The sequence below is a fragment of the Parasteatoda tepidariorum genome, chromosome 3 (assembly GCF_982258835.1).
Source record: "Parasteatoda tepidariorum strain Cologne lab strain chromosome 3, Ptep-v5.0, whole genome shotgun sequence".
In the NCBI taxonomy this organism is placed as follows: Eukaryota; Metazoa; Arthropoda; class Arachnida; order Araneae; family Theridiidae; genus Parasteatoda; species Parasteatoda tepidariorum.
Window position 1 is genome coordinate 76482781 of NC_141757.1, and position 27540 is coordinate 76510320.

At 27.9% G+C, this 27540-nt stretch overlaps 1 protein-coding gene across 2 annotated transcripts; it reads left to right on the forward strand.

The window, feature by feature from the left end:
- The first annotated feature begins 1582 nt into the window (after window positions 1–1582).
- Rcd1 (Reduction in Cnn dots 1) lies at window positions 1583–27540 on the forward strand. 2 transcript variants are annotated; one of them, XM_043044839.3, is made up of 12 exons: window positions 1583–2034; window positions 5769–5927; window positions 9700–9874; window positions 13017–13115; window positions 13916–14038; window positions 14515–14733; window positions 17978–18049; window positions 18415–18489; window positions 19811–20032; window positions 20625–20849; window positions 24382–24478; window positions 25117–27540. In XM_043044839.3, the coding sequence occupies exons 1-12, from the start codon at window positions 1841–1843 to the stop codon at window positions 26418–26420; spliced, it is 2964 nt and encodes a 987-aa protein (XP_042900773.2). In that variant the 5' UTR covers window positions 1583–1840; the 3' UTR covers window positions 26421–27540. The 2 variants fall into 2 exon arrangements, with proteins under 2 accessions (XP_042900773.2, XP_087015749.1); XM_087159623.1 differs by having other exon boundaries at window positions 1630–1700.

Consider the following 27540-nt stretch of genomic DNA (forward strand, 5'->3'; position numbering starts at 1 on the left):
ATTAACGCATTATCATAACTCTGTCCCAGACAGTTAGTGATGTCTAAATCTACATTATTTAAAAATTCTTAAATGACTTTTTCCAAGTTTTTACCAGTATGAGAAAATATAGGTAGAAATCCCAAAAATCTTTCTTTTATATCACTTGGAAGAACATAGCGAATAATAACGGTCAGCTGATCTACGTGAGATATATCAGGTGTTAAATCAATAATTAGAGAGTAAAATTTGGCTTCCTTTATTTCGTTCACTATAGTGAGTTGTAAATCTTTCGTCCACCCTTGTCGTTTTTATCTATCAAAGATTCGGCATAATTTGAATACGTTTCAGCTATAATTATGAAAATCACGTCTTTCTGTTAAATAAAAATTAATTACAAAATGAAGAACCTAATTTCCGGGCCCCAAAAATTACGGGCCCTCGGCACGTGCCTATGTTGCTTAGGCCTTAGTCCGCCCCTGCACTTATGTAACTTTATTGAAGCTAATAAATACCAAAAGTAAAATAAGTAGAAAAACGAAATCGATAAAATAGGGCTAAAAATAATATTAGTTATCAATCACAGGAATCTATTTGATAGAAAAGGGTGATGTCATCTGCGAAATGATGTGTACCAATCGGAATAAAAAGTGAGCAAGCAACTTTTTAAGATCCTAACTTAAAAGGATAGACCTTAAATATGATAATTAATTATTGCTGGTGATATTTAAAATTATGAAATGAAATTTTAATCACTAACTTTTTCCGTGGGAATTTATACCCCTGATATATGAGAAATATAATCACAATAATTAAGTCTCAAAAGCCTTTCGACATGCTTCGGTTTCGTATATGAATTCAACCTTAATATTAATTTTATTTTTTGCGTATCTCACTATGAACCCAATTGTTTGGTGTTGAATTACCGTTTGGCGAGATTGTTTCATCATTTAGTAACCCTTTGAACTATTCACTCTTGTTCTTGTTGATTGAATTGTTAAGAGCGTAAATGCAAGCTCATGCGTGAACATACAGTCCGCATTACCTTCAATTTTAACTATTGAGCTATCACTCCGTACACCAATAATCAAACTAATTTAGCCAAAAATAATTCCATTCAAAAAATAATTTATTATTATTGAATTTATTAATTGTCCTTGTTGTTTATTTGTTAATTGCATTATTTAAAAAGAATTGTTCCGATCATTTGTAAAGCAAATAATAAAAATTTCTTCCTTCCATAAAGTTCTGTTTTGGACACTTTTCATAATCGTGTGCAATTTTTATTCTGTTACTAGTTCCCGAGTTTTAGCGAAATAAGCAAAAAGTAAAATAAGCCTGAGGACATCGCTCAATAAACGACGTTTTCGAGTAAGAATCCTGTGAAAAACTAGTCAATCATTTTTTCGCTGTCGACCATGTAAGGACAATTTTCACTGTCTCCATTTTTTAATGAGGACCCGATTGGTGATTTTTCAAGAATTTCTCCAATCACGATGCATGCAGAAAAAATTGAATGTAGCAAGAACGGCTCTTAAGTTATTTTGCTGTAAGCTATAAGCAAACCAAATCAGTGTTTAGAAATTGATAAATGTGTAAAGATTACAAGCAGAGCAAGAAAGAATATTATCTTCCAAACAAGTTTAAATGAAAACAAATAAGCCTCACCAACTTTTACAATGCGTAGTAACTTTTTAGAAGATTCACTACCGTTAAACTCAGTATTTATGTTTCTCTGAAATATTCTTATAAAAAAATAATTAATATGAACATTTTGATGAGATTAAATTGCTTTTTATTTATTTATATTCACTCAGTTACTTTGTTGATTTGAACTCTTTGTTCTGTGATCGTGCAAAAAATGTCTTTTGAAATTAAATATATGTCTGTGGAACAATATTTAAGAAAAGTCTCCGGGCAAGAAAAAGAAACCCTAATAATTGATCATAATTATGTCAAACCATGGAATGCTCATCCAGATTCTCATCGTACTAAGCCTGCTCGTTTGATTTTCATGAAAGGACTTCAAAGATATCCCCATCCACCTTATAACATGTATGTTAATCATATATAGAGCTCTTTTGTAAAGTTTAAAATTCCCTACTGTCAGAGTATGATTTTGTTAAATTGTTCGGACTAAGTCACCCTATTCAGGGGTCTGTTTAGAAGAAATTTGGGTCCGTTAACGACCCTTCACAAAATATCTTTTCCTAAAAACGGACCCTTCACAAAATATTTTAACTTGAAAACGGACCCTTCATAAAATAATTTATCTTTTAATCGGACCCTTCACAAATTTGTTTATCTTCATTATTGTTTTGTTAATCGAATAAATTCTTCTCATGAAGGTTGCGGGGAAAGAAAGACAAATGCAAATGAAGTATGTTTTGTCTTTGGCAGAAGCTCCTTCCTTCATTCGTTCGGAATGAATATTCTGCGTTTAGCAGTATAGGCAGTAAATACCAAATATTTGTATGTTGCATCTCTAAAATAGTAGCAGCAATTATTGTTTATTTTTTAAAATTGAATTTTTTTAATTATAATTTTACAGTTTTGAGCATAATCTTGTATATCTTTACAATTTAAGAACTCCTTGGAAAAGTTTTTTTTTGCCATAACCAGGGTTTGAAAAAACCCGGGGATTTTTGAAAAAACCCAACCCGCCTGGGTTTTATTGAAAAAACCCGGGGAAAATTGGGTTTTATTTGAAAAAACCCGGGGAAAATTGGGTTTTTTCATTTAGTGCTCATAAATTTTACTGTGAAAATATTTTTATTTATTAAATAGTATTGTATAAGTAAACACTAAAATTTCATCTGACTTTTACCTGTAATAAAATTAAACTGGAATAAATATTTAATGGTCTTCAATGTTTTTATAATACGATTAATAGAAAGTGAAATTAAAATTATGTATAATTATAAAGAGTATCAGTTACTTGTCCCTTTTTTCAAATATTTAGATAAATATATGCATTTTAACTTTATAGTTTCAAAAAACAAATTAATCTTAAAATTATTAAAAAGCATATATAAAAAGTTATAGCTCATTTTTTTAAAATCAGATAATAAAACTTTAAATTTGTTTATTGTTGTTTAATGTATCACTTAATAAATTTTTGTTTGTTTGATTTCAATATTTTTAAACATGATTAAAAGAAACAAAATAAATTGTATTCAAATGAAATCTTAAAAATATTTAAAAAATCTTAAAAGTAATATTTTAATTTTTAACTGTTTTTTAATTGTGATAAACTTTCTCCAAATAGTTAAAAATTGTCAGCAGATGTTAAGAGTTAACTTAAAAAAAAGGTCAATTTTTTCTTTTATTATTATTATCATACAACAGATTCAAAGTGTCTACATTTCTCTCTTAGATGGCAATACACTTTTACGAGTTTTGTAGCTTTATCTATTCCTAATCTATTTCGAAGTTTACTCTGCACCAAACCGAAAGTTGAAAAGTGTCTTTCGATAGAGACAGAAAATGCTGGTGCTGAGTGCAAAGAAAGAAGAATTGACAGAAATTTTGTGGAAGCTAGGAATTTTATTTATTTACTTATTTATTTATTTTTTTGCCATAATTTTCCACTATTTTTTGATGAAAACTGTTCAATAACAGTGTCAAGCATCATTGATTTTGGAAAGTATTCAGGATCGGAAATTTTGGATGCCATAACACGTGGCAGAAATTCTGGATGATGCTTAAAAAGACAGCTTTCTGCTAATTGGTCTTGTTCATCATTTAAAAATTGTCCCCTTGTTTCGGGATCCAGGATGCATATGCTGATAAATGATGTGGCTGAACAGCCTGATCTTTTAACAAAATGTTTATGGGATTCTAATTCATCACACGATAGTAAGTTAATTCATATTTCAACAGGTTCTGAAATTGAAATGTTTTCTGGTTGAAGCTTTTTTAAAGCTTCAGAAACAATTGATATCTGTTTTTCCCAATTGATAGTTTATTGGTAAAGCCCAACATTATTTAATTTTTTTGACATATAAAATTGTTCAAGAACAATCTCTTCATATTTATGGTAATTATTGGCAAAAGTTTTTACGCGCTCACAATATGAATTCCACCTAGTATCATTGGTCATCAAGCAGTTTTTTTCATTTGCCCATCCATGTGCTTGATGCACATTTCTAAAATATTTGTTAACTTCAACGATATGTCCAATGATAGTATTAGGAGATACTTCTTTTTGAACCAAATTTAAAAAAAAAAACAATTTGTGAAAAAAACCACCAAGTGGGTTTTTTCAAAGTGGGCCCACTTGGGGAACCCTGGTTATATGTATTTTATATTAAGTTTAAATGGCGCATTATCACTAATACATATTTGGATCTTCTTTATTTTTAAGTACATTACGTTTCATAATTTTTTAACTCAAGAATTATAAAATATAAATAAATATAAATGCAGTAATATAAAAGGAACAAGTTTATTAATCTCTTTGTTTTCACACACATTTATTTACTATTTTTATTAAACATATGGATATTACCCATTATAAAATTATAATCTGTAAATATTTATAATCAGTAAAAACTAAAATTTCATCTGACTTGAGTTAAATAAAAAACTGAAATAAATATTTAATGGTCTTACATGTTTCTATAATAAGATTAATAGAAAGTGAAATTAAAACTATGTATAATTATAAAGAGTATCAGTTACTTGTCCCATTTGTTTTCAAATAATTAACCCTAGAAAAGGATTTCATTTTTAGATAAATAATTTTAAAAAGTTCTCCTATAAAAAGTTTTAGCTTTTTTTTTTCTTAAGCTAGAAAATAAAACTGTTTAAATTTGTTAATGTATCACTTGGTAAAAAAAGAAAAAAATTGTTTCTTTTCAATTTTTTTTAATATATTATATTATTATATTACCTGTATGTATTATATTACCTGTTTATTAATATATAAAGCATGCAACTATAGTTGAAAAATTGATCTTTTCAGACTATATTATTTAAATTTTTATTTGATTTAATATCATTAAAATATTACTTTTTTGAAAAAACCCACTTGAAGTTTTCAATAGCACCTACTATAAAAATTATATGAATATTTGAGTTTCTTTTACTTTACTAATATTAAAAACTTAATCATATAAATCATGCAACTCTATTTGACAAATTTATGCTGCACAATAAATTATATAAAATTAAATGTGAAACAATAAGTTCTAGTAAAAAAAAAATACATTTTTTTTTTGAAAAAACCCACTTATCGTTCCAAGTGGGTTTTTTCAAGGTGGGCCCACCCAATAAAACCCGGGCGGGTTTTTTCAAAGTGGGCCCACTTGGTGAACCCTGGCCGTAACGGACCCTATTTGCACAAATTCACAAAAGCGGACCCTGATTTGAAGAATGTGACTTAACGTTTATTTTAAATTCCCAAATTACGAGTAATTTTTTCACAATTTTACAAAAACGGACCTTTCACAAAATTTTTGGCCAGACCCCTGATATAGCTTTCATATGATGATGCATACTTTTGCATAGTTTAATTTTAGACAAGGTACTTTTAGTTGAATATATTTTTACCCTTTCTGATATACGTGTTTGATTTCTTTAATGAAGCTCTATTACTTGCTAACCAAGTCTTAGATTCTTTGTGCTTACAAAAGTTGTAGTCGTGTAAACTAACCTATTTTTTTTTATTTGTTGTGCTGGATATATATATATGTATATACATACATATTTGTAAACTTTGTTAATGAGCATTGCATGCACATATGGAATTAAAAATTTCATAAATAAGTCATTGCCTTTTTTTTTAGAAATGAAAATGAAGAAATTGACATAGAAACTTGTGATGAGCCAATAACTTCACCATTTGATAACATGAGTACAAGAAAAGTTATTGATGAATTAGAAAGGAATTTGCAGTTTTCTGCTCATTTTTCTGACGTTGAACGTAAACCAGAAGAATTGGACTTGTAAGTTAATAATTGTTTTATTATTTACACTGTTTTATATTATTTATTACATTCATTTTTTTTTTGTAATCTTTTCCTATTAGCATATTTTGATTTAATAGAATACCTAAGTTCTTTATACTAAAGTTATTTAAAAATATTATGATAGATAAATAAAATATTTAATTTTACTTTTTAATTAACTGAACTCAGACCTAAAATTATATGACATGGATATTATAATTATCAGAATACTGGATAAAAGCTTGATCCCATATTACAGTACAAAATTGCAGTTGTGGATATTTTCAGTAAACAAGTACAGTAGAAGAAGAAAAGTTTCAGTAAAAAAATACCCTGCTGCATTAAAAAAATAAATAAATAAAAGATTTAATTGACTAAGTATTATTACTTATTAATTAAAATACTAAATCAATAAGTATTTTACATTAATTTGTTTTTTAAAATTATTAGGTAGTGCTCATTCGAGAGGGGCCGATAAAGTGATAAATAACTGCCATAACACCTATCAAAAATTGTGTTGAATTGTGATAGAATTGTCATGAAACGAACGCATTAAATAGTGATATCTCAAATTCGAACAGCGTATTAAGCATATTGATATTTGACAAAGCATGTTAAAGAGACTAAAAATGATTAATATTTTCCATAAATCATACCATAGTAACCACTATCAAACGACATGAAATTGCGATAGAATCATCAGAGATTGAACATATTAAATAGTGATAACGCAGATTCAAAATTCGTATGTCATAACAACATCCATGGGTGCAAGTCTTCCGTTCCCAGGACGGATTTCCGTCTTTCGAAAATGTCCGCGGACGGAAGTAAGACGGAAACGAGACTGACTCGAAGACGGAAATTGGAAGAAGAAAAATTTCTGTCCTTAAAATTATTTTTTAGGTCTACGTTATTGGTCTACTTTCTTATGTCCTGTTGTTATTTTATCAAAACACAGATGAATAAATATTTTTTGTACAGTACTTAAACTTGATGTATTATGGTAAAGCTTTCTTAGATAGTTTGCATATGTCAAGGGGGTATTGTGTATGTTAGGTATTTCAGTCCAAAAATTTTCAGTCTTGGCCTTTTTTCCAACTTGCACCCATGACAACATCATATTAAAAAGATTTTTTATCATATTTAAAAAATTTCCATGCGAAAAATTAACATCAAACGACGTAAAAGTGCAGTTGAATTGTCACGAATCGAGCACATTAAATACTCGAAAATTCATATGGGAAAAAAAACAAAGAAAAAAATGCCAACTTTTGAATAAATGAATCATTAAACGACGTAAAATTACGCTGAAATTGTCACAAATCGAGCGTATTAAATACTGATAAATCAAATTCGAACATCGGATCGTATTAAAAATATCAAATTTAAAAAACCATGTGAAGAGGGTTGATAAAATGATATATAACTGCCGAAAAATTTATCATGAAGCGACGAGACATTGTGATAGAATCATCACAAATCTATCGCATCAAATAGTGATAACTCAAATTTGAATTGCGAACGTTGTGATAATATCGTATTAAACATATCAGAATTTGAAGGACCATGTAAGAGAGGCCAAAAAAGAAGTTACTAACTTCTGAAAAAACATCAGCAAACACAGTGAAATTATGATAAAATCATCACGAATCAAACATATAAGTAGAGATAACCCTAGTTCAGTGTTTTCATCATTGAAAAAAAAATGGGTGAGAATTTCTCACCCTTTCTCAAAAACATGGTGAGATTTCAAAAAGTTAAGTGAGGTTTCTAAAGACTAAGAAAACACAAAAACTCTTGAAAAAAACTCTTTTTTTTAATTATAATACATTTTTAACGTCTTCTATTTTTTAAAGCATTGAATATTTTCGGTGCATCATCATAGAAGATTTTGCCTTTACAAGGTATTTGTCCATCTTACTTAAGTGCATAAAAAATTTGAACGTCTTACATGAAGAAACCTTACCTACGGTAAACACGTGGTTGCAGAGAAATGTGTTCTGAAAGGGGTTCCGTGGTTGTGTTTGTTGTTCAAAAAGGTTCTGAACAATACTGGTAAATAGGGAAGCTAGATAATGGGGCAGATGTTGAAAATAATGAAAGATCCAGAAAGAAAAGTGAAACGGATTTTATTCTAAATGGCGTAATTCGAAGCTTTTTCCAAAATGCAAGAAATTCGCGAATTTTGAAATTGATGTATAGAATGCGCGAATTTCTCGCAGTAATAATTTTTTAATGCGAGAAAATAAAAAAATATACGAGATTCTCGTGCTGTAGTGAAAACACTGCTAGTTGTAATTTTGACGGACGTAATAACATAGTATTATAAATATAAAATTTAATAAACCATGTGAAAATGGGCGAAAAAATTATAAATAGCTTCCAAAAAAATTATCATCAAACGTCGTGAAATTACGATGGAATTGTCACAAATCGAGATCACTGTAAATCAAAAAAGTGATAACTCTCAAGTTCAAAATGTGCAAGTTGTAATAATGTATTAAATATATCGGAATTTGAAAAATCGTCGATAAATGGTCAGGAAATTTTATTAATTAAGGCCAAAACGAAATTTATTTCTGCCGAAAAAATAATCAGAAAAGCACGTGTATTCACCAGAAGATCGGCGCTAATAGGCTGTTCCACCACCCCTTTTAGTATGTCAGGGTGCGTGTTCAGATTCTTTGGGCACGTATATCAAAATGTTTTTATTCAAAGCGCAAATGGGTCGCCCCGTCCTGCAAACCCCACCTAGAATTAACTCTGTGTGTTGACATTGTATGATTAAAAATTTCTTTCTAAAAATTTTTTTTTCCACCTATTATTTTTATTTTAGTGTGTGTGTCAAGTTTGGTTTTTTCTCTTCTGTATTCTCTTGGAGCTAATGTTCATAATAATATTTCAAGACTTTAGAAAAATAACTTGACAATTTTACAAGCCCGTCTTTAAAATAGAATGTATACTTCCTAAAATTTGACTGAACTGCAGTTTCTTCACAAAATTCTAAACTCTGATAACTATTCTTTCACAAAATTCTGTCCTTTCTAAAATTGTAATGTTCCAACAAATAAAAAGTTATATTTTTGTGAGAGCCAAAAGCAAAATTTTATTAAAATGAAAGAAATTTATAGAAGAAGATTAAGAATCAAGTGATGCTGTTCACCCCATCAATAAGAACGGCAAGAAATTTTTTCCATTCTTAACTAATGGGCTTCACCCACCAATCAACTCCAGAGAAATCTGTTGGAGAGGGAATGGAAGTAAAACATATTGTGCCGATTATATGATACTCATAATACTCACTTATGAATATATTTATAAGAGCAATGAGACTGTTTTTCCCTCCTATTTCCTACTTCTCGACTGATGCGCTTCACCTAACCATTCACTCCCAAAAACAATCTGTCAATGAGGGAACTGAATCAAAACACCACATACTGATCATGTGGTGCTGATGTCCTCATCAATCAGAACAAAGAATTTTTTTTTCTTTCTCTCTTCTCAACAGACATCCTTCTAGTGCTAAACTGTAGGTGCTGCTGGACTATGGGTTCTTGGATTATCAGTTCTTGACTGTTGGTAATTCTTACCCACATTTGTACTTTTGGATTGATAATGACATGAATTTTATGCTACCATTTGGATTTTGCTTTTTACTATTGTTTAAATTGTAAAACTTTGAATTCATTCAGATGTTTCATGGCATTTAATATATTTGTTCCTACCATTTAAAAAATTTATTCTGCTAATATATTTCGAAATTTTCTAGGGATAGCTGTGATCCTCATCAAAAGAAACTGTATCAGCAAGTTATTAGCATTGTGAATTCAGATAGACTAGCTAAACTAACATTTAGAGGAACAGTAGATGAACCACTAAAACGAAGGATTGCTACGGATAAAACATCAAGACAATTGAGACAGATGTTTGGAATGGTATTTTGGGTTAGTATAGCAACTGTTACTAAAGCGTTTTCAGATTTTTTAAAAATTTCGTTTAATTTAATTACATATCTTAAATTTTTTTTAAAAAAAGTGATGCCTGGAGAAATTTGTTTCAATTGTGGCACTTGTCTAAATATTGGAATTAATTATTGTTATTTTCAAATATCTCGTCGTCTTACAGTTAGGAGAAAATGCCTTGCCATCTGATGAATTGATATTAGGTTCTGTATAACCATATTATTTCATTTTATAACAGGTGCGCTGGAAGACATATTATTCCTCATATCTTAATTATTACTTATTATTGTTATCACTTTTATTAGTCAGTTTCCATCTCCAATTTTTTAAAAATTCTCAAAAAAACTTGCTAAATCTGACTACAGAGAGAAAAACTTTTATTTCTCCTATTTATTATAATGTATTTTACTGTTCTGAACTATCATTTATTTTGCAGAATATGTTAAATTTGTTTGGTACAAAGAATGTTAATATATAAACATTTCAGGCAGACTTATTTCTAAAAAACATAGTCTTTGCTTTATTTTACCTTCATTAGAATTACTTGGAATATAATTAAACAGACAATATATCATAAACACCTAGATATATCATACTTTCTGATACAAGCTTTTGTATTTATTGAATTTAGGAATATATACTTCAGAATATGTTTTGTAATGATTACTTCTCTTAGTTACACTTCGGGTAATTAAGAACAAAAAATCGAAGTAATTGATAGATGCATGTGTCCGAAATATTAGTGCAGTGAAAAGTTAACAACCTGCCTAAGGTGTCTTCTATTACGAAGAACTGATTATATTTTCCCTAATAAAAGAAAGCAAACCTTTTTAACATGATCACTTAGCATGAATACTTCAGATGTATCATACCTGACGTAAGCCTTTTTTTTAAAAGAAGACTCTAAAACTAAGCCATAAAATTTGTTTTACTGAAAACTCTCAAGCATTTTATATATATTGGATTTATATAGATTAAATATGAAGCATGACATATCTATTTTTGTTCTTCTTACAGTAATGCATTCAAAGAGCATGTTTTGATTATAGTTCTAAAATCAGTGTAATGTATCACATAAAACATATGGAATTATTTTAGAAATAAAAATTCTCTTAATTAAATGTATCTTGATTAAATTTAAAAGAAATTAATGCTGAAAAAAATTTTTTTTTTCCCTTCTTCTTAGTATTAATAAATTAATGAGATAATGCTCGTGACTGTCAAAATTAGATTTCACTTCAGATTTTCCGGAACTCTACACAATTTCAGCAAAAGGCAAGAAAACCATATTAGTTTTTGGTTTATTTAAAATCTAAATGAGAATGTAAAAATTATTATCTATAGTGATAATTTAAAGTATTTTTACTTTTATTACGCACGTGTATTTTATTCAATTTAGTTGTTTTAATGACACCATTTAATTTTTCATAAAAAATATCTGCCAATGAAGGCAGAAACTTGCTTGAAAACTCATCGATATCTTTATGCTTACTAATTTGTACCATTATGCTATTTTGATAATTTTTTTAATTGTATGCTATGTCTGTTATATTGCTATTTCCCCATATCACTTTACTCTTTAAAAAAGGAAATTTAAAGGAAATGTCGCTTTCAGCGTTAAAATTACTATGTAGGGCTATAATCAAACAATGAAATTATTTTTGTTAGCTGTTTCATTATAAAATATAGAGTATGATGTGTTTTCTAAAGTTGTTACCGGAATATAAAAAAAAAATAATATTATCCCTATCATACAACACTTGCATAACCATATACCCACTTTGCTCCACCTTAGCAAACAGTTCATAACAAATAGAATTTTAAAATTTATTCTTTAATTTCTATGTAGTTCTATTACACTTTAGGCCATCAAAAAAAAAAAAAAATCAAATCTAGATTATTGGTAGATGTATATGTCTAAAACACTAATTCAGTGTAAAGTTGACCACCTGTCTAAGTTGCTTTCTGTTATCCAGAAGTGATTATATTTTACTTAATAGCAGAAAGCAAACTTTTATAACTTGATCATTTAGCATGACAGCACAGGCACTTCTGATGTTCGCTTTTGTATTTAATGAAATTATGAATATTTGCTTCAGAATGTGCTTTGTAATAATTATTTCCCTTTGTTGCACTTTGAATCATCGAAAACAAAATAATAATTAATGTATAGATCAGGGGTCTGTCTAGGTTTTTCTGAAAAGAACCTATTTTATGAAAATTTACACATAATTTGTGAAAAATTAAAAATTATATTAAAAAATCAACACAAAAACATGGTAAAAATATAGATTTATAGTTTCTTAAGGGATACAAAAATAAAATTTTAAGAAAAAGTATTTTGTGAAACTACTGTTTTTCTTAAAGTTGAATTTGTGAAACTATCGTTTTATCCAAAATTGAATACCGCTAAACAGTAGTGAATTCGGCCTGGACAGACCCCTGTAGATGTGTCCGAAATATTAGTACAGTAAAGATTATAAAGTTGGCCAACTGTCTCTATCTATTAACCAGATTTGATTATATTCTACCTAATAAAAGAAAGGTAACCTTTTTAACCTGATCTCACTTAGCTGATCATTTGTCTTTGTTGTAGGTTTATCTCTTTTTGTCTAGAATTAAATTGCTGAACCCCTAAATTGATAAGTTACCCAGCAAGAAAAAAAAATTTTTTTTTTTGGAAAATTCTCTAAGCTGTTATGTATTCTGTTAAAATTGCACTCAGTTGTTAAAATAAAATTAAAGCCAATCTGCATGCTTTGTGAGTTGACTGTTTATGGAAACTATAACTCAGTTTTGTAACAATTAAGGGTTGTAAGTACAAAAGAAATTTTTTTAAATGATATAAATTTTCTAAGTACAGTTTTCCTTGTGTACAAATGTTTTATGATATTAGTATGCAGTAATATTAGTATTTTTAGTAAAAACCTAGCATGCATCACTAACAAAATATGCATATTTGTTTTCCTTTTCTTACATATTTTTTTTTTATTTTTAAATTTATAATAACAAATCTAGATCATTGTCAAGATAATCTTATTTTCTTCAGTTCTCTAAAAATAAAATCTCATTGTGATGTAATGTTATATATTGTTAATTTTTTTTCTATCTTTTCTTTCCCTAGAATATTGAACTTTTGTCATGGCTTCATAAAAAACTACTCAGCTCTGATGTTTCCATAATGATATCTTATGTGGAAATTCTACAAACATTAAGAGCAAAAGTAAGTTTTCATGTTCATTTTTTTTGTTAGTTTTTTTCATGACATAAAACTAATTGAATAACTAATTATTGTACATAGCAGGAGTGATTGTATTTTGAGTACACCCAGAATTCTGTTTTTTTTTTTTAATTTTTTTTTTTATTATTATTATTATTACTTTTCTGAGACTGAAAAGTAGAGAGCATGGCATGTGAGTTTTTGCATGTCTCAAGTCCACTGGTTCGTGAGCTTCCGTAAATCAAAAACTCATAATCTGACGAATTGTTGATGTAGTTCTGCAATCCAAAAATTTACATTATGACTAAATCTTGTTTACATACATGTGATTCCGCCGCTAATTTGATCCTTTTGGTTGGACAGATTTTCGATATTTTGAGTTTTTGAAACTGTGCCAGAATCCATTACTATCTCGATTTATATTCACACAATTTTAATACCAAACATTGGTTTTCGTATTTACCTGATATAAAAGTTACACATTGTTTAAGAATCACACATTACAACTCATATTTACACGATTTAAAACTTAAATATCTCGATTTGTGCTCAAACGTTTTTAAATATTCCAATATTCCAGTTCATATTTTCTTAAATTAGTTTTTTTAAAGGTGTGATATTCTTTATAGATAGATAATTTAATTAAAAATCTTAGCCTAAAAAATTATTTTAAACATATATGGTAGATAATTTGATATTGACTTTATGCATGCAAAATTTTCAGAATTTTTTAATTCGTCTCACAATTACCCCTGACATAGTAACTTAGTATATTATTATATAGTTTTTGTATTTTCTTCTAGGTTCCTTTATTAGTGGATAGAATTCTTCAAGCTTGTACTGGATTTGCTGCAAATGATACTGTTATTCAATATTTGAAAAAACCATGGGATCCAGTTCTTCCTGTTTTGAGTCAACACAAACCAGTTAGTAAATTCATACAAGTTGCTGTTAATTATGATATAACTGTCTCATACAAAAAATTTACATTAAGATGCCTAGCAAGTGCGACATTTTTGTAATTAAAACTCAATGATCATTAAATATAAATTCCTAATTATATAAACAGTAAATTTATTTTTAAGTATTTAAACTTACATGTTATTAATAATTTACTACATATTTATACAGAAAAGAATTTTCAGCAATATTTTTCGAATAGGTGTAGTGATTATGCTTTATTACTTTTATGGGCAAAAAGTTATTAATATTTTGTTATTAAATTTAAAACTATTTTTATTAATAAAAAGAAAAAATGGTTTATAGGCTTTTTTTTCCTTCCAAATCATAAATAATAACTTCCTTTTGAAATCAGAAGTAGAGGATTTTTTAAAAAGAGATATTGAATAATTTGTCATAAGATTTTCTTATATTTATCTTGACCTTAATTATTTCTTTGCAGAAGAAACTACCTGGAAATGCCATTATCTTAATTTGCCCAAGTTCACCTAATCAACAAACCATTAATTCTCGTTCTCCAAGGTTAAGGTTTTGGCATAGTAACCTTAGTTCAATGTGTAAAGTAATGAATATCCCTGTGACTCTAGATGAAGAAGTACCTGGTACACTTGAAGATTGCTTGGATCAAATTATGTCTTCTGTTAAAAATAAAGTTACTGAGGTACCTTGGAATTTTTATAGTTTTATTTTGTATTCCTTTCAATAATAAGTTAATGAATGCATAAGATGATTCCCATTTTATCAGAACTTTTTTATTTTATCAAATATGTTATCCAAACATTTATTTTGGTATTGTGTGAATATTTTTATATTGTTATGGTGCAAGCATATCCTTTTTTTAGCGTATAGTTTTCTTTTAAAATTCTAGTAAATTTTTTAGCATTAATATAACTCAATCAAAATTAATAATGAAAAGAAATATAATGATAATTTTGTAAAAATACTGTATTTCTTAGAACTATGTAAATTTTAATCATATATTAAACATATACAACTAATTGATCAAATATTTAAACCTGCACCTTTTATAATTATTGATCCAAACATCCTGTGGAAAAGAATGTTGTTATTTTAATTACTTAATTCTCTTCTACTTTATAAAATTAAATGTTATTTCATTAGATAGACCTAATTAGACTATTTGTACATGTTTTATTATGCTAGTGTAGAAAGCAATAAAAAATGATTTTATCGATACACTTTCAAAAAATTAGTTTTTTATTTGTGAATCATCAAGTGTCAATTGATTTTGATAAAAAAATTTTGTTGTTATAAAAATAAATTAATTGGACATTTTGTGTAGTTTGGTCTTCTGAATTACCTAACTATTATTTAAATTACCTAAATATTATTAACTCTGTAAAATTTATAGATTTTGCATAAATGATAGACAGTTACTAACATTGATATTCTAAATTTGCTTGGTAAATAAAATAGCTTTGTTTTCTTCTGTATAGGACAACATCAATGTTTTTAAAAAGTCTGACATAAATGTGGTTCAGTTCTTAAATATAAAAAAAATTTACAAATTATTTAGCAGGCATTATTACTCTTGATGTTTTAATAATGTTACAACACATTTCACACATAAAAAAGTATATTTACTGACAAAAAGCTTACTAGCTTAAATAGAATATCTGTAGTGTATAGCATGAAATGAGTATATAATTTTCAATAAAGGAGTTGTTTCATGAATCTATCTAAGCTATCTTTTCTCATATCTAAATAGGCGTTTTCATAGAAAAATGCCCCAAAAGAAAAAAAAGCTTGAAGGATGAGATAATGTATTCCAGCATAAAACCAATCTTCTCCACAAAATGATTCTTGCGAAGATTTGTTTGTTAAATTAAGCTAATTAGAAATGATTGAATGTATAAAAAAAGCATAATCATTGTTTTAAACAGTTTCAAAATTAAAAAATAAATTGTTTGACTGATCCAAAACCTTATAAAATTGTTGATCAAAAAAACTAAATATCCCACTGCTGAATTTACATCTGGAATATTTTACAAAGAAGGGAATATTTTACAATAATTGTTTTAAATTTAAATCATACTAAATTTAGAGAAAAAAAAGAAATTTTGTTCTATATGAAACAAAATAGATAATGAAATGTGTACCAGTTCTTCGCAGTGTGCCAAGTATGGTAATAGTCTTCTTCCATTGTTGGCAGCAATTATCTCTGTTTTGGTGCCTTAAAAGCACTACATGTAAGAGAAATAGATAAAAAGCTTCTTTCTCTCTTCCTTCCTTATAATTTCATACATGTCAACTCTTATTTTTATGGAGAAACTTCCTTATTTCGCTATTCTCTCCCAATTTTCTGTAGTTAGTTAATTTTCTCCATTTTTTTAAATCAAAAGACCTCAACAAGAAATTTGTGCAACACTTTCTTTATTTTTCCATCCAATGTAATTCTAATATATATATTGGTTCAAAAGCAGGCACTCACGCATAATGCATCCCCACAGCAACCACATTTTATGTTCAACTTTCATGTTCATCGTGATTTGTTTTCAGTCTATTTAAAAATCATTTACTTCAATTCTTATTTATGTGATTACCCACTTATTAATTACACACGATGATTAAGTGATACACATCGCATATCTTATTTTGGCAATTTAAGAATCACACATTGCGATTCGTATTCACAGTATTTATAAATGTTGAAATGGGGGCAAAATTAACTGAGTTGTCTACAATTGAAAAAAAATAAATTGTAGAAAAAAAATGATGCCCGTTGTTTGCCAGGAGAGGATAATGCAAGTATAAAGATTGCCATTTCAAAAAGTGGAATTAGGAACATAAAATTGCTTAAATAATGATTGATGCTGCAATCGAAAATATGACAGCTTTTTTCTTAAACTTACCCTTATTTGCCATAATATAGTTAAAATGAATGAATAAATATCATATATCAGGGCTCGAAAAAACTCAGACATTTTACCCGTCCCCGAGGGCGGCTTGTCCAACAATGTACCCGTCCTCCTTTGAAACTAACCCGTAGCTTCTAAATAAATAAAAATATAATTTTCTCTTATTTATTACTAACATTTATATAAATTGCACAATGAATTAGTAGTTACTAGGATTACATTATACAGTAATAAAAGAAATACTAGGTTACTAATAGCAAAACCTAGTATTTCTTTTATGAAATAATTTATTTCTTTTAGGAAATAATTTAAATGACAAAGGTCAAGTTATCTGGAATGTCAATTTATTTAATGGTTCTGCATTTTTTAAATGAATCAAATATGACGTTTGCCAGTTCCGCAATCAAGCCAATGATTTACAGAGGCTTCCACACAGAAAACTGAAAGGGGTTTTCCATTTAGGTAGATGTTCATAATTGCGTTTAACTCTTGTTTAAGACCAGTATGTAATGTGTTTTTTTGTAAGTTCATTGCTGAAAAGCCTCTTTCAACCGCTGCAGTGCTCCCAGACAGAGAAAACATTAATTCCACCATGCACTGTATGTTGCTGTTTTTCTAGATTAGAGGGTCATTTTAGAAGTGAGGCGCTAGACTCTTGTAAGATAAAAAAAATTGAAAGTGTATCACGAACATTAACGGACAAATGGCCGTCCGCGCGGGCGTTGGATTCGAGAAATTTGTTGTCCCCGAGGAATTTTTGACCGCCGAGGATGGGCGGTTTTTTGAGCCCTGTCATTTATCCAAGTTTCCATGTTCCAATTTAATTTTTGAAGTAATAACTTGAGAAGAAATAGAGAGAGTTTATCATATTTTAATTATGCATTTCTTTTCCCCTTATTTATAAAGCTATCATGAAATTGATTTTTCTGTTTCTTTCTTTATATAAATTTTACAACTTATTCTAATGCAAAGTATATAGAATTATATTAAAAATCAGCAGTTTTATTTGTTTCGTGTTTTATTTAGTTAAAGAATCACTATCCTAACAGACCTTTGATACTCTTGGGGTGGACTATTGGAGGATTGATTGCATGTCATGTATGTATGCTGACCTTTTTTTATTATTTATATAAATGATTGTGATCCATTTCTTAACATTTAAATTATATATATTTAGTGCCTAAACAAAAGATAAGAATATTTATTTAGCTTAAAACCTGAAAAAAAAATCGTTATAAGCTTAGAAAATAAATAATCAATTACAATTGATTCAAAATCATCTATGGCAATTATTCTTTGGAAAAATTTAAATGATGAATGAACTTATAAGAATATGTACAGCATAGTATAGTATATTTAAAAATATACTATACTGTATATTGATTAAAAATAAGTTAACAAATGTTTTAAATTATAATGACTTTTTTAACTATTACAGTGAATTTTTAAACTATTTTTATTAGATTGCTCTTCAAGCTCCAGTTGATGCTGTTATCTCTTTAGGTTTTCCATTAACTGGAGTTAATGGTTCTCGTGGGGTAAGTCTAATTTTTCTTAGTTTTTTATAATTAAGTATCCTATTTTTTTATTTTTTAAAATTTATTTTATGCAGTAAAAGTGTGTTCATTATCATTTTTTATACAATATCAAAAATGTATCTATTTTAGTGGAAATTATTTTTAATTTAGAAGCATTTTACTTGCTAACAAGAATTACATCATTATAACATTTTAAATAGGATAGGTTTTTTTTTCTTTAAATATCAAATTAAGTTTTTCATATCCGCCTGATCGAAATTAGCCTGATAAAAATTATGAAAAACAGAACAAATTATGTTGAAATTGTTTAAAAAATCTCAACATAAATATTACTATTTATGTCAGGAAACATCTAATCTCTTTCTTTATTTTTTTTAAGAAAAAATTTTCTTTTACCTTAACGTAAGTGTGAACTCAAAAAGATTTTGAAAAATGTGGATAAATATTCCTACAACGATGACTAAATAGTCATTATTTAAAGCAAAATAAGTGAGAAAATGTTCAAAAACTTTCAAACAAAGGGAAAAAAAATTTTTTGAAAAAAAGAAGAAAAAACTTGGTGCTAAATTTATAAACAAAAATGACCCTTTTACCAGAACATTAAATTTCAATTCTGTAGTTACATTTCTATGAGTTGTCTAGCGTTACTATGAGTTTAACAGTTTGTAATTCTTAAACATTAGTTTAAGAATTACAAACTGTTAAACTTATAGTAACTTATTATGTTACTATAAGTTTGAGTTGTTAAACTTGTAGTGGGTACTTGCAACTAATCATATGGTTGTGTCTAATCATGTGATTGTGCATGGCGCGTTAACATTACAGCCTTAAGTCTTGCGATTATTATTAAGCTCAATCAATTTTCGAATCAGATTTAATTGGATACCTGCCAGCAAGTTCATATGTGTGTGGGTTGAACCTGATTAGCTGACCCACTCGTGACCTTGCTTGCAAGTATCCAGTTATCAACTGCTAACTTTTTTTTACTACATCCTATTTCACGATGAACATTTTCTACACATCTTCTCAATTTCAAGTTTCTAAGTCATTTAATTTTTGGGTGCCAAGACAAAATGTAAGGTTAAGTTAACTGAAATAGCAGCACATTACATTTTTTAATATTATATATTATCATTTGGGATTTTTTTAAGTCTAAAATATATAAATGTTTTTTTTTTTTTTAATTATTTATTTATTTTTGACTTATCAGAATTTGAATCATGCTTTAAAAGCCATTTTATTTATTCTTTTAAGTTGGAGAGAAATAGGTTTATAACATAATTATGCTTCTAAAAAAATGAATTGTTTTTCCATTATTCAGGATTTGAATGATCCTCTCCTGGATAATCAAGTACCAACACTTTTTATTGTTGGACAGTGTGCAAGCATGTGTTCTACTGATGACATTGAAGATTTTAGATCACGAATGAAAGCAGAGACTGGTTTAGTTGTTGTAGGAGGTGCTGATGATATGCTTAGAATGTGCCCTGCAAAGTTAAAACAGGAGTGTGTGACTCAAACAATGGTTGATCGTTGCATATTGGTAATTATGAATAATATGAAGTGAAATATTGTAATATTTTTTTTATAACTTAATTATGCATCTTTACAATGGTTTTTTCTTGAAAAGCACTTTTTTGAAATCAAAATGAGCTACCAATTATGTCGGATTCATAAAGCCGACTTCTAGCATTTGGAGTTTGATCCATTGCCTATTTTAAATGTGATTTTAAATCTTCTGTATGATATATAGCCTTATACTTTGATAGTTAAATTTTTAATATATCAAATTATTTAGTTTGTTGATCTTATTGCTATCAATAGGCAATAAATATTCCATACCAACATTCCATTACTTATTTCTTATTTAATAAATATTGATTTTAGAATCAACTTGAGTATTTTTATATTTGTATTAATTTCTACAATGACTCAATTTATTATCAGAAAATTATGCGAAAATTTGCCTCATTAACAAGGATTAAACAGTTAACTTCACTGATCGACTCAAAAAGATTATTCAGGGAAATTTGAATGAATTTTTATTATTTAAACTATAATATTAATTTAATATATAAATTTATTTCAGTAAGTAATTATGCATCAAAGATTTAGCTATATTTATTTATGACTAGGATGAAGTTAGTGAATTTTTGATGTCCATTGTTGTGAAAATGCCTTCGACTTCAGCTATTACCTCTACTAAAGCTTGCACACCCATTATGGAAGAAGAACCTGATGAGATTGATGTTGAATGGAAACCTGAAGATGAAGGTAAAAGGAAAAGAAGGAAACCCAGAGAGTATTCTCCTGAACTATCTCCTGTTCGGAAGCGACCCAGGCATCATGTTTCAAAACAGGTTTGAACTTTGTAAAAAAGAAAAAATAATAATATTGTGACTATCAGTTGTATATATATTTTTTGGAAAGATTTAAAAATGAGTGAGATTGTTGTGCAAATCTTATATGATTTGCCAACTGAAATATTTTTTAAATAGCTCTGGCTGTGATATTTTTGTTTCATTTTGCTAATTTTATATTTATTTTTGTATGTTCAAAGTAGCCGTTGAATACTGTTTTGAAATACTAATTATTTTTTATTTATTTGATATAAATTTATAAGTAAAGGTGTTAATTTGTAAAATATTTTTGTTATATTTTTGTTATTATCAATAAAGTTTTTATTTTCTTTTGTATTATTTTTCATTTTGTTTCCTTTTCAAGTTCTTTTTTTTTCCTTTTTTTTTTTTGTAAATGTTATAACTATTGCAAGAATTAAATTTTTCTTTCTTTAAGGGACTTTTTTGATGGTCTAAATAAATGAAAAACTTTATTTTTAAACAAATTTCTTTGATTTGTATTTTAAGTTTATTCATTATCAAGTTAATTAAAATAATTTAATCTTTTGATATTTAATTAATAATTATTATAAGAATTTTTTAAAAAAATATTGCAAATACTTAAAATGATATTTAAAATATTACAAATCTTTCATCGTGGCCTGAAATGTTTCTAACTTGCATGTTGAATAGTTGGCTTAAAAACTGTTTGAAGTTATAAACCGATAAAGTATCTACAATAAATAATGTATTACTCCTATTACAAAGTGATACAATTCTATTTACATTGTTAATGAAACATATATATTTTTTACACATATTAAGACATAAAACTGAATTCAGTTGAAAAATATATAATATATTATATTATACCTAGATATAATATATTATATCTGTATATTATATTTATTGTAATTGAAAAATATATACCTTATATTAAATACAATGTTAAAAATTTTTTTTTTCCTTAGTCAATTAAAATCATTTTTCATTCCATTTCCATTCGTAATTCTACGTTAATGTTTTGATCAAGAAGTTTTTATAGTTTGCAACTTGGTATTAAACAATTCAGTTTAAAATTAAGGTTATTATTATTTTTAAACTTAAGGTGATTATTATTTTTTTACCTAAATATGAAGAGAATATTTTACTCTTAGCAGAAAATTATGTAATATGTTAATCTTATCGAATGTATGAACTTGTCTTAAAAAGGTATACATTGATTTGTATACTTTTTCCATCTGGTTATGCATTTTTTCTATTAGTCTGATTGTACGTTTAATTTATTATCAGCTGGTGTTGTATGATTTCTTAGACTTTTCTTTTTACCTAGAACATATTTTCAATCAGAAAAGTTTATCATAATCGAACTGACACGAATGTATATAGGTATTTGGTATGTAATATACATAGAGATTATATGTTGAATATGAAAATTATCCAAACTCAGTAAAGATTTTTCTGAACCAAATCTCTAAACTTAATATATCTCATTTAGGATTGCGACCCACAAATTAAAATGAATTGATATAATTCACAGGCATAGATAAATACCACATATCTGAGGAGAATAATAGTGAATATTGTTAAGTTAAAAATATAGTTGAATTAATTAAGGAAAAGTGATATATACACTAAGCTTCAAATTGATAAAACTTTTCAGTAATTAACAAATGATAGTATAATATTATGATGGCATTAAGACATTTATATGGGCTATTGATAAAGCATGTAACTTTTGTATTATTTTAAAACTGAAATTTATTACGATGTATTTATAATATAAGCATATTTATTTTTTTTAACATGATCCATAATACCTTTAACAATTGAAGAAATAGATTCCCAGTTTTTGCTAACAAACATTTAAGATTCATCTATTTCTTTTCTTTTCCCCTTTATGTTTTCAATTTCTTACATGATTCAAATATGGTGAGGCTACGTAGGTAAACTCCCATATCTATTACAACAATTGTTGATACCTTATACTGTTAGCATTATAAAAGTTCTTTAAAGTATTAATACATATATTCTCCTTAATTTACTGTTAATTATAATTATAGACAAGAGCATTTCAATCATATTTCAGATAATGTTGGCTTGCATCTTTGTTACAACCCTGTGTTTTGCTCATAATATTTAAAGTTGAAATCTTTATTTTCTCCATACAAACTCAGAAACATTTATTGAATTCTACACTTATAAAAGTATTAGTGTTCTCTAAATTTTTAAATATGGACAATAACAGTGTTAACAAGGTTTTAAAACCTGTTAAGGAATTAGTCATTCTATTAGAAAACATAATATTAAAAAGTAATTATTTAAAATTTTTAAATGATATATAGATAATTACTAAGAATTTGATGTTTCCAATAATCTGTAAATTTATTCTCACATTAAAATGTTCTAGAATGATTATTGTTGATATTTTAATACTGGAAAAATAAAAGGAATTTATCCAATTTGTCCTTCGGCTTTCCGCACAAGGTACACATCTTAATAACATTTATGACTTTTCATTATTTAATGTGTGTAAATATATCTATAATAATCAGTTCTGAGGATGGTAATAAACAATTATCAAGCTTTGTGGATTTTACAAATATTTGAAAAGTGATAAATATTTCTTCGAAAAGTTACTGCTTTTTTTTGTTTTAAATTATCATTATTTTGAAATTATTTTATTTTTTGTGACAACTTAAAAATTTTAATACTTTTAAAGTTTGGAATCTTCTTCTGTTAAGACAAAATTATTTATTCAGAAAAACTTGTTTTTGTATTTGATTGCATATTTTAATTGAAGTAATTAATCTGCATATCTATGATATGTTATTCCATGCTAATACTGAGTGTCTCAAAAATGACTGATGGGTTGGGGTTTGATGGATTCAATAAAAACAACATAATACCATTAAAATGTATGGTTTGCGGCATTATGCTTGAGAAATTAGGAAATTTCATCCCACCAAATTGCACATATAGTTAAACTTTCCGCCAATAGGGTGCTATAGAAAATGAAGACTTGGTTTGGAAATTGCTCCTCTTGTGTACACAGATGTGGTTTGAGAGGGTGATACTTCAAAATGATAAATATTCACTGAATATTTATCATTTGCAAATCATCATCAAAATCCTTCATGTGTGTTCCCTAACTAATTGTATGTCATCTAGGGATGTCACGAATTCATTTTCTCTACAGTTCTTGCATGTCTGCAGTGCCACCTATTTACAGGAAGTTGACTAAATATGCAATCTGATGGGATGAAATTTCTAAGTATCCCAAGCATTAGGCTGCAAACCATACCTTCTTGTTGTGTTCCATTTTAATTGATTTTCAAAATCCATCAGTCATTTTTTAGGCACCAGTAGGTTTTCAGATTCCGTCAAATTTTTTGGGACATCCGTTATCTGTAATGTTATTGAACTAAATTTTTTTTTTAAGCTATCTTTTCGATAAATATTTTAAGGTGCTTAAAATACTATCGTTACGTTATTAAATAATTCATTTTTTAAATTAAAATAACATTTTAATTTTACTTTAATTTTGTTTTAGGCACCCACTTCTCAAAAAACTAGAAATTCGCCCTCAAGCTCTGACACATCAAGTTCTGCTTCAGCTCATGAAAAATCATCTCGTTCATCCAAAAAATGTAATAATTCTCTTTATCTACTTAATTTTTACTTAGAATTTCAATTGATATAAGGTTCTTATATTATAAATGTATAATTACTCTCAATTTATCTGCCTAATTTATGTCTAGAATTTTATTTATAGGAAGTTTCTACATTATTAATGTGTTTACTTTTAATTCTTCTGTTTAAGATCTATAAAATTGCGTGCAATTATTTTTACAGTTGAGATAGTCTAGATAATTAGTAAAAAATCAAATCAGTAATATGCAGCAAATATTTCAGAAGGAAAAATGCGAAATCTATTTATTAAATTTACAAACAAATTGATTGTTATTTTACCAAAGAGGTATAGATCCCTAACAATGTTATTGGAAAGAAATAGGAACTATAGAAATTATTGGCACAAAGTTAAATTTTATATATCTAGGTTTCCTAACTGAGCCTAAATTACTAAGATTCCACTGTAAAGTAAAACACCTAATATCTAAATCGATCAGGACTAAGTAAGAAGAAATTCATGTAATTGGCCTTAGGCAATGTTTTTTAGGTGCTAATAGCAAATTTTGGTATTTACTATACTCTTTATTTATAAAATCCATTTAATTTCATATTTGTATGCGTTGCATTTTAATTTTACTCTTCTTTTTTATTTTAGTAAAAAAATTAAAAGAAAAGAGACCAAGAAGACAATCAGTAAGCAATTGGCGTAAAAGGCAAGTATCTAAACCTCTTCGACAAACTCCAAAAACTCCACAACCTTCAAAAGAAAGCTTCTTCAGCCAAAGTATAAACTTTATTGAGGAAGAAGAACCTGCACCTAAATCAGCCCCAAAAGAAGTACCTTTTTCTAAAAATATTTTGCCAAAAAAGAATGATCCTGTTGATGTAGAAAAAGCCTTTGGGAGAGATAGCAGCTTCTTGCCTCGTCCTCTAACGCCACCCGAGCCAGAGGACACAGTTTCAGCTGAAGAAACTGAAGAAGCATTGGCAGAATTAGAAGCTAAAGCCAAAGAGCCCCAATCCCATTCAGAAAGTATGGTTACTTTTCCCACAAATGTTTCTGACACGCCTGTAGCTGCCAAAGAAATAACTTTTTCTACAGTCTTAGACCAGCCTATAATGAATTCTATTGCTGAGAGTATAAAAAGTAACTCTATCGGTCTGGTGCCGTCACCTACCCCAGAAAATACAACTTCAGAGACAACTTCTTCACCTGCGCCTATGATACAAGCAGTATTTCCACAAAGCAAATTTTTTTCTTCTACACCTTTAAGTGTCTTAAAAAACTCTGGCGGTATAAGCTTGTTAGCAAGTAATCAGGCAACGTCTCCAACTTCTTCTAAATCAACAATTATTACGGTGCCCTCCGCTAGTGCCGCCACCCTTTTAGTTTCAAATTCTGCTTTCCAAAATGCTCAGCCTGCTAAAATGATTCAGCTCGTTAAAGGCTCATTCCTAAATAAAATTAAAAAAACTGAGCCCAACAGTGGTGAATCAACAGAGCAGCCATCTTGTAACCTTTCACTTTTATCAGATGTTGCCGGCATGAGCGAACAACTATCAAACCAGAAAGAACCACACTCTACGCCCTCAGCTACACTCGTTAAGTTAACTGCTCCTGAGCGTACTCAGTTGCAGGCAATGAAACTGAAAGTTGTGAAAGCTGTTAACAATCCACCTCTTCCTGTGCGTGTTGAGACTGCTGAAGAAATGATGGAAAAGCAATTAGCTATACAGGCACTCAATAAAAGCATTGGTGTTGAAACTCCTAGTGCATCAAAGGAATCTGGTTATTCCATCTGCTACACTAAAGCTGATGGAACTGTTGTGTCTCATACTATAACCAGACCTACTACACCGTCAACTGTAACTAGGCCCAGCATATCAAGTCTTGCTCAAGGAAGAGGCCGAGCGCGTGCTCCATTTCGCCCTGGCAATCCTTTTAGATTTTTTGAGTAGTTTAAATTTGCATATTAAGTTCATTCTAAAATTTTACGATTATTCTAACTTCTCGTGTTTTTATGTAGAGAAGCTGTGTTAAATATTTTTTGTGAAAGAAATTATTACCAAAAAAAAAAAATAATAATAATTCAGATATAATATATATAATTAGTAGATAAAAGTAGTACAAATAAATAAATCCTTCCTCCCAACTACTCCTTCTGTAAATGTTACTTGGCCTGGTGAAAAAATGTTTCTTTGTTAGTTTTTAATTTTTATTCTTTATTATTTTACAATGTGTTCTTTATGAATGTATTAAAATGATAGTATAAAAATCACAAATTGGGTTTGCTATATTAGCATGTCATGGTACAAAACAAAGCAATTGTTAGCTTTGATTTAGAGTTATTTATTAAGCTTTAAAAACTTTTAATTTTCTTTAAAAGGAAGCATATTTTATTATTTTTCCCTTCAATTATGTAAACTAATAGCATAAAAATAAATTTAAAGATTAAAAATGTTACGCATTTTGTAAGATTTTTTTCTCAAACGTTTTCTTAATTTGAATTTTGAAATGGGGAAAAAAAAAAAAAAAAAAAAAAAAAACTGGACTTGATTTAAGTCTGAAAATCCAGTATTTCTTTTTTTTTTTTCCAATGTGCTATTGTTATTTTGAGTAGTTTAGAGAAATTTATTAAGCTTTAAATTTGTTTGAAAGAGGAAAAAAAGTTGAATATTTGCCTTTTATGTGCAACCTGTCCAGTCATGTAAGAATTTAATGAAAAGGCTAAAAATATTAATTTGGTTGATTTCTCCTCAAATACCACTTTAGTTTATATTTTGAAAATTCCAGTTGTAAAATTATGGCATGATTTTTATGGTATTAAGTGATTAATTTTTATGGCCAACTGTTAGATTTTTTTTTTTTTTCTTGACAAATTTTTTTTCCTTCTATATTCAAAATCTTATCTTTCATTTTACTAAGTTAGATAAATTGTGTCCTCGTTAATTGACATGGTTAATGAAATAGGCTATATTATTTGAAAATGGTAATACTGTGGCATTTGAACAATTATATCTTTTGTGTTAAGTTGTTTTTTTAATACATGCTAATGCCTGTCCTGCTTTGAGATAAAAA

Coding starts and splice junctions, on each gene's coding strand:
- Rcd1 (XM_043044839.3), top strand. CDS start 1,841: ATGTCTTTTGAAATTAAATATATGTCTGTGGAACAATATTTAAGAAAA. Junction 18,050..18,414: donor GAGGATTGATTGCATGTCAT/GTATGTATGCTG, acceptor TATTTTTATTAG/ATTGCTCTTCAAGCTCCAGT. Junction 20,033..20,624: donor TGGTTGATCGTTGCATATTG/GTAATTATGAAT, acceptor ATTTATGACTAG/GATGAAGTTAGTGAATTTTT.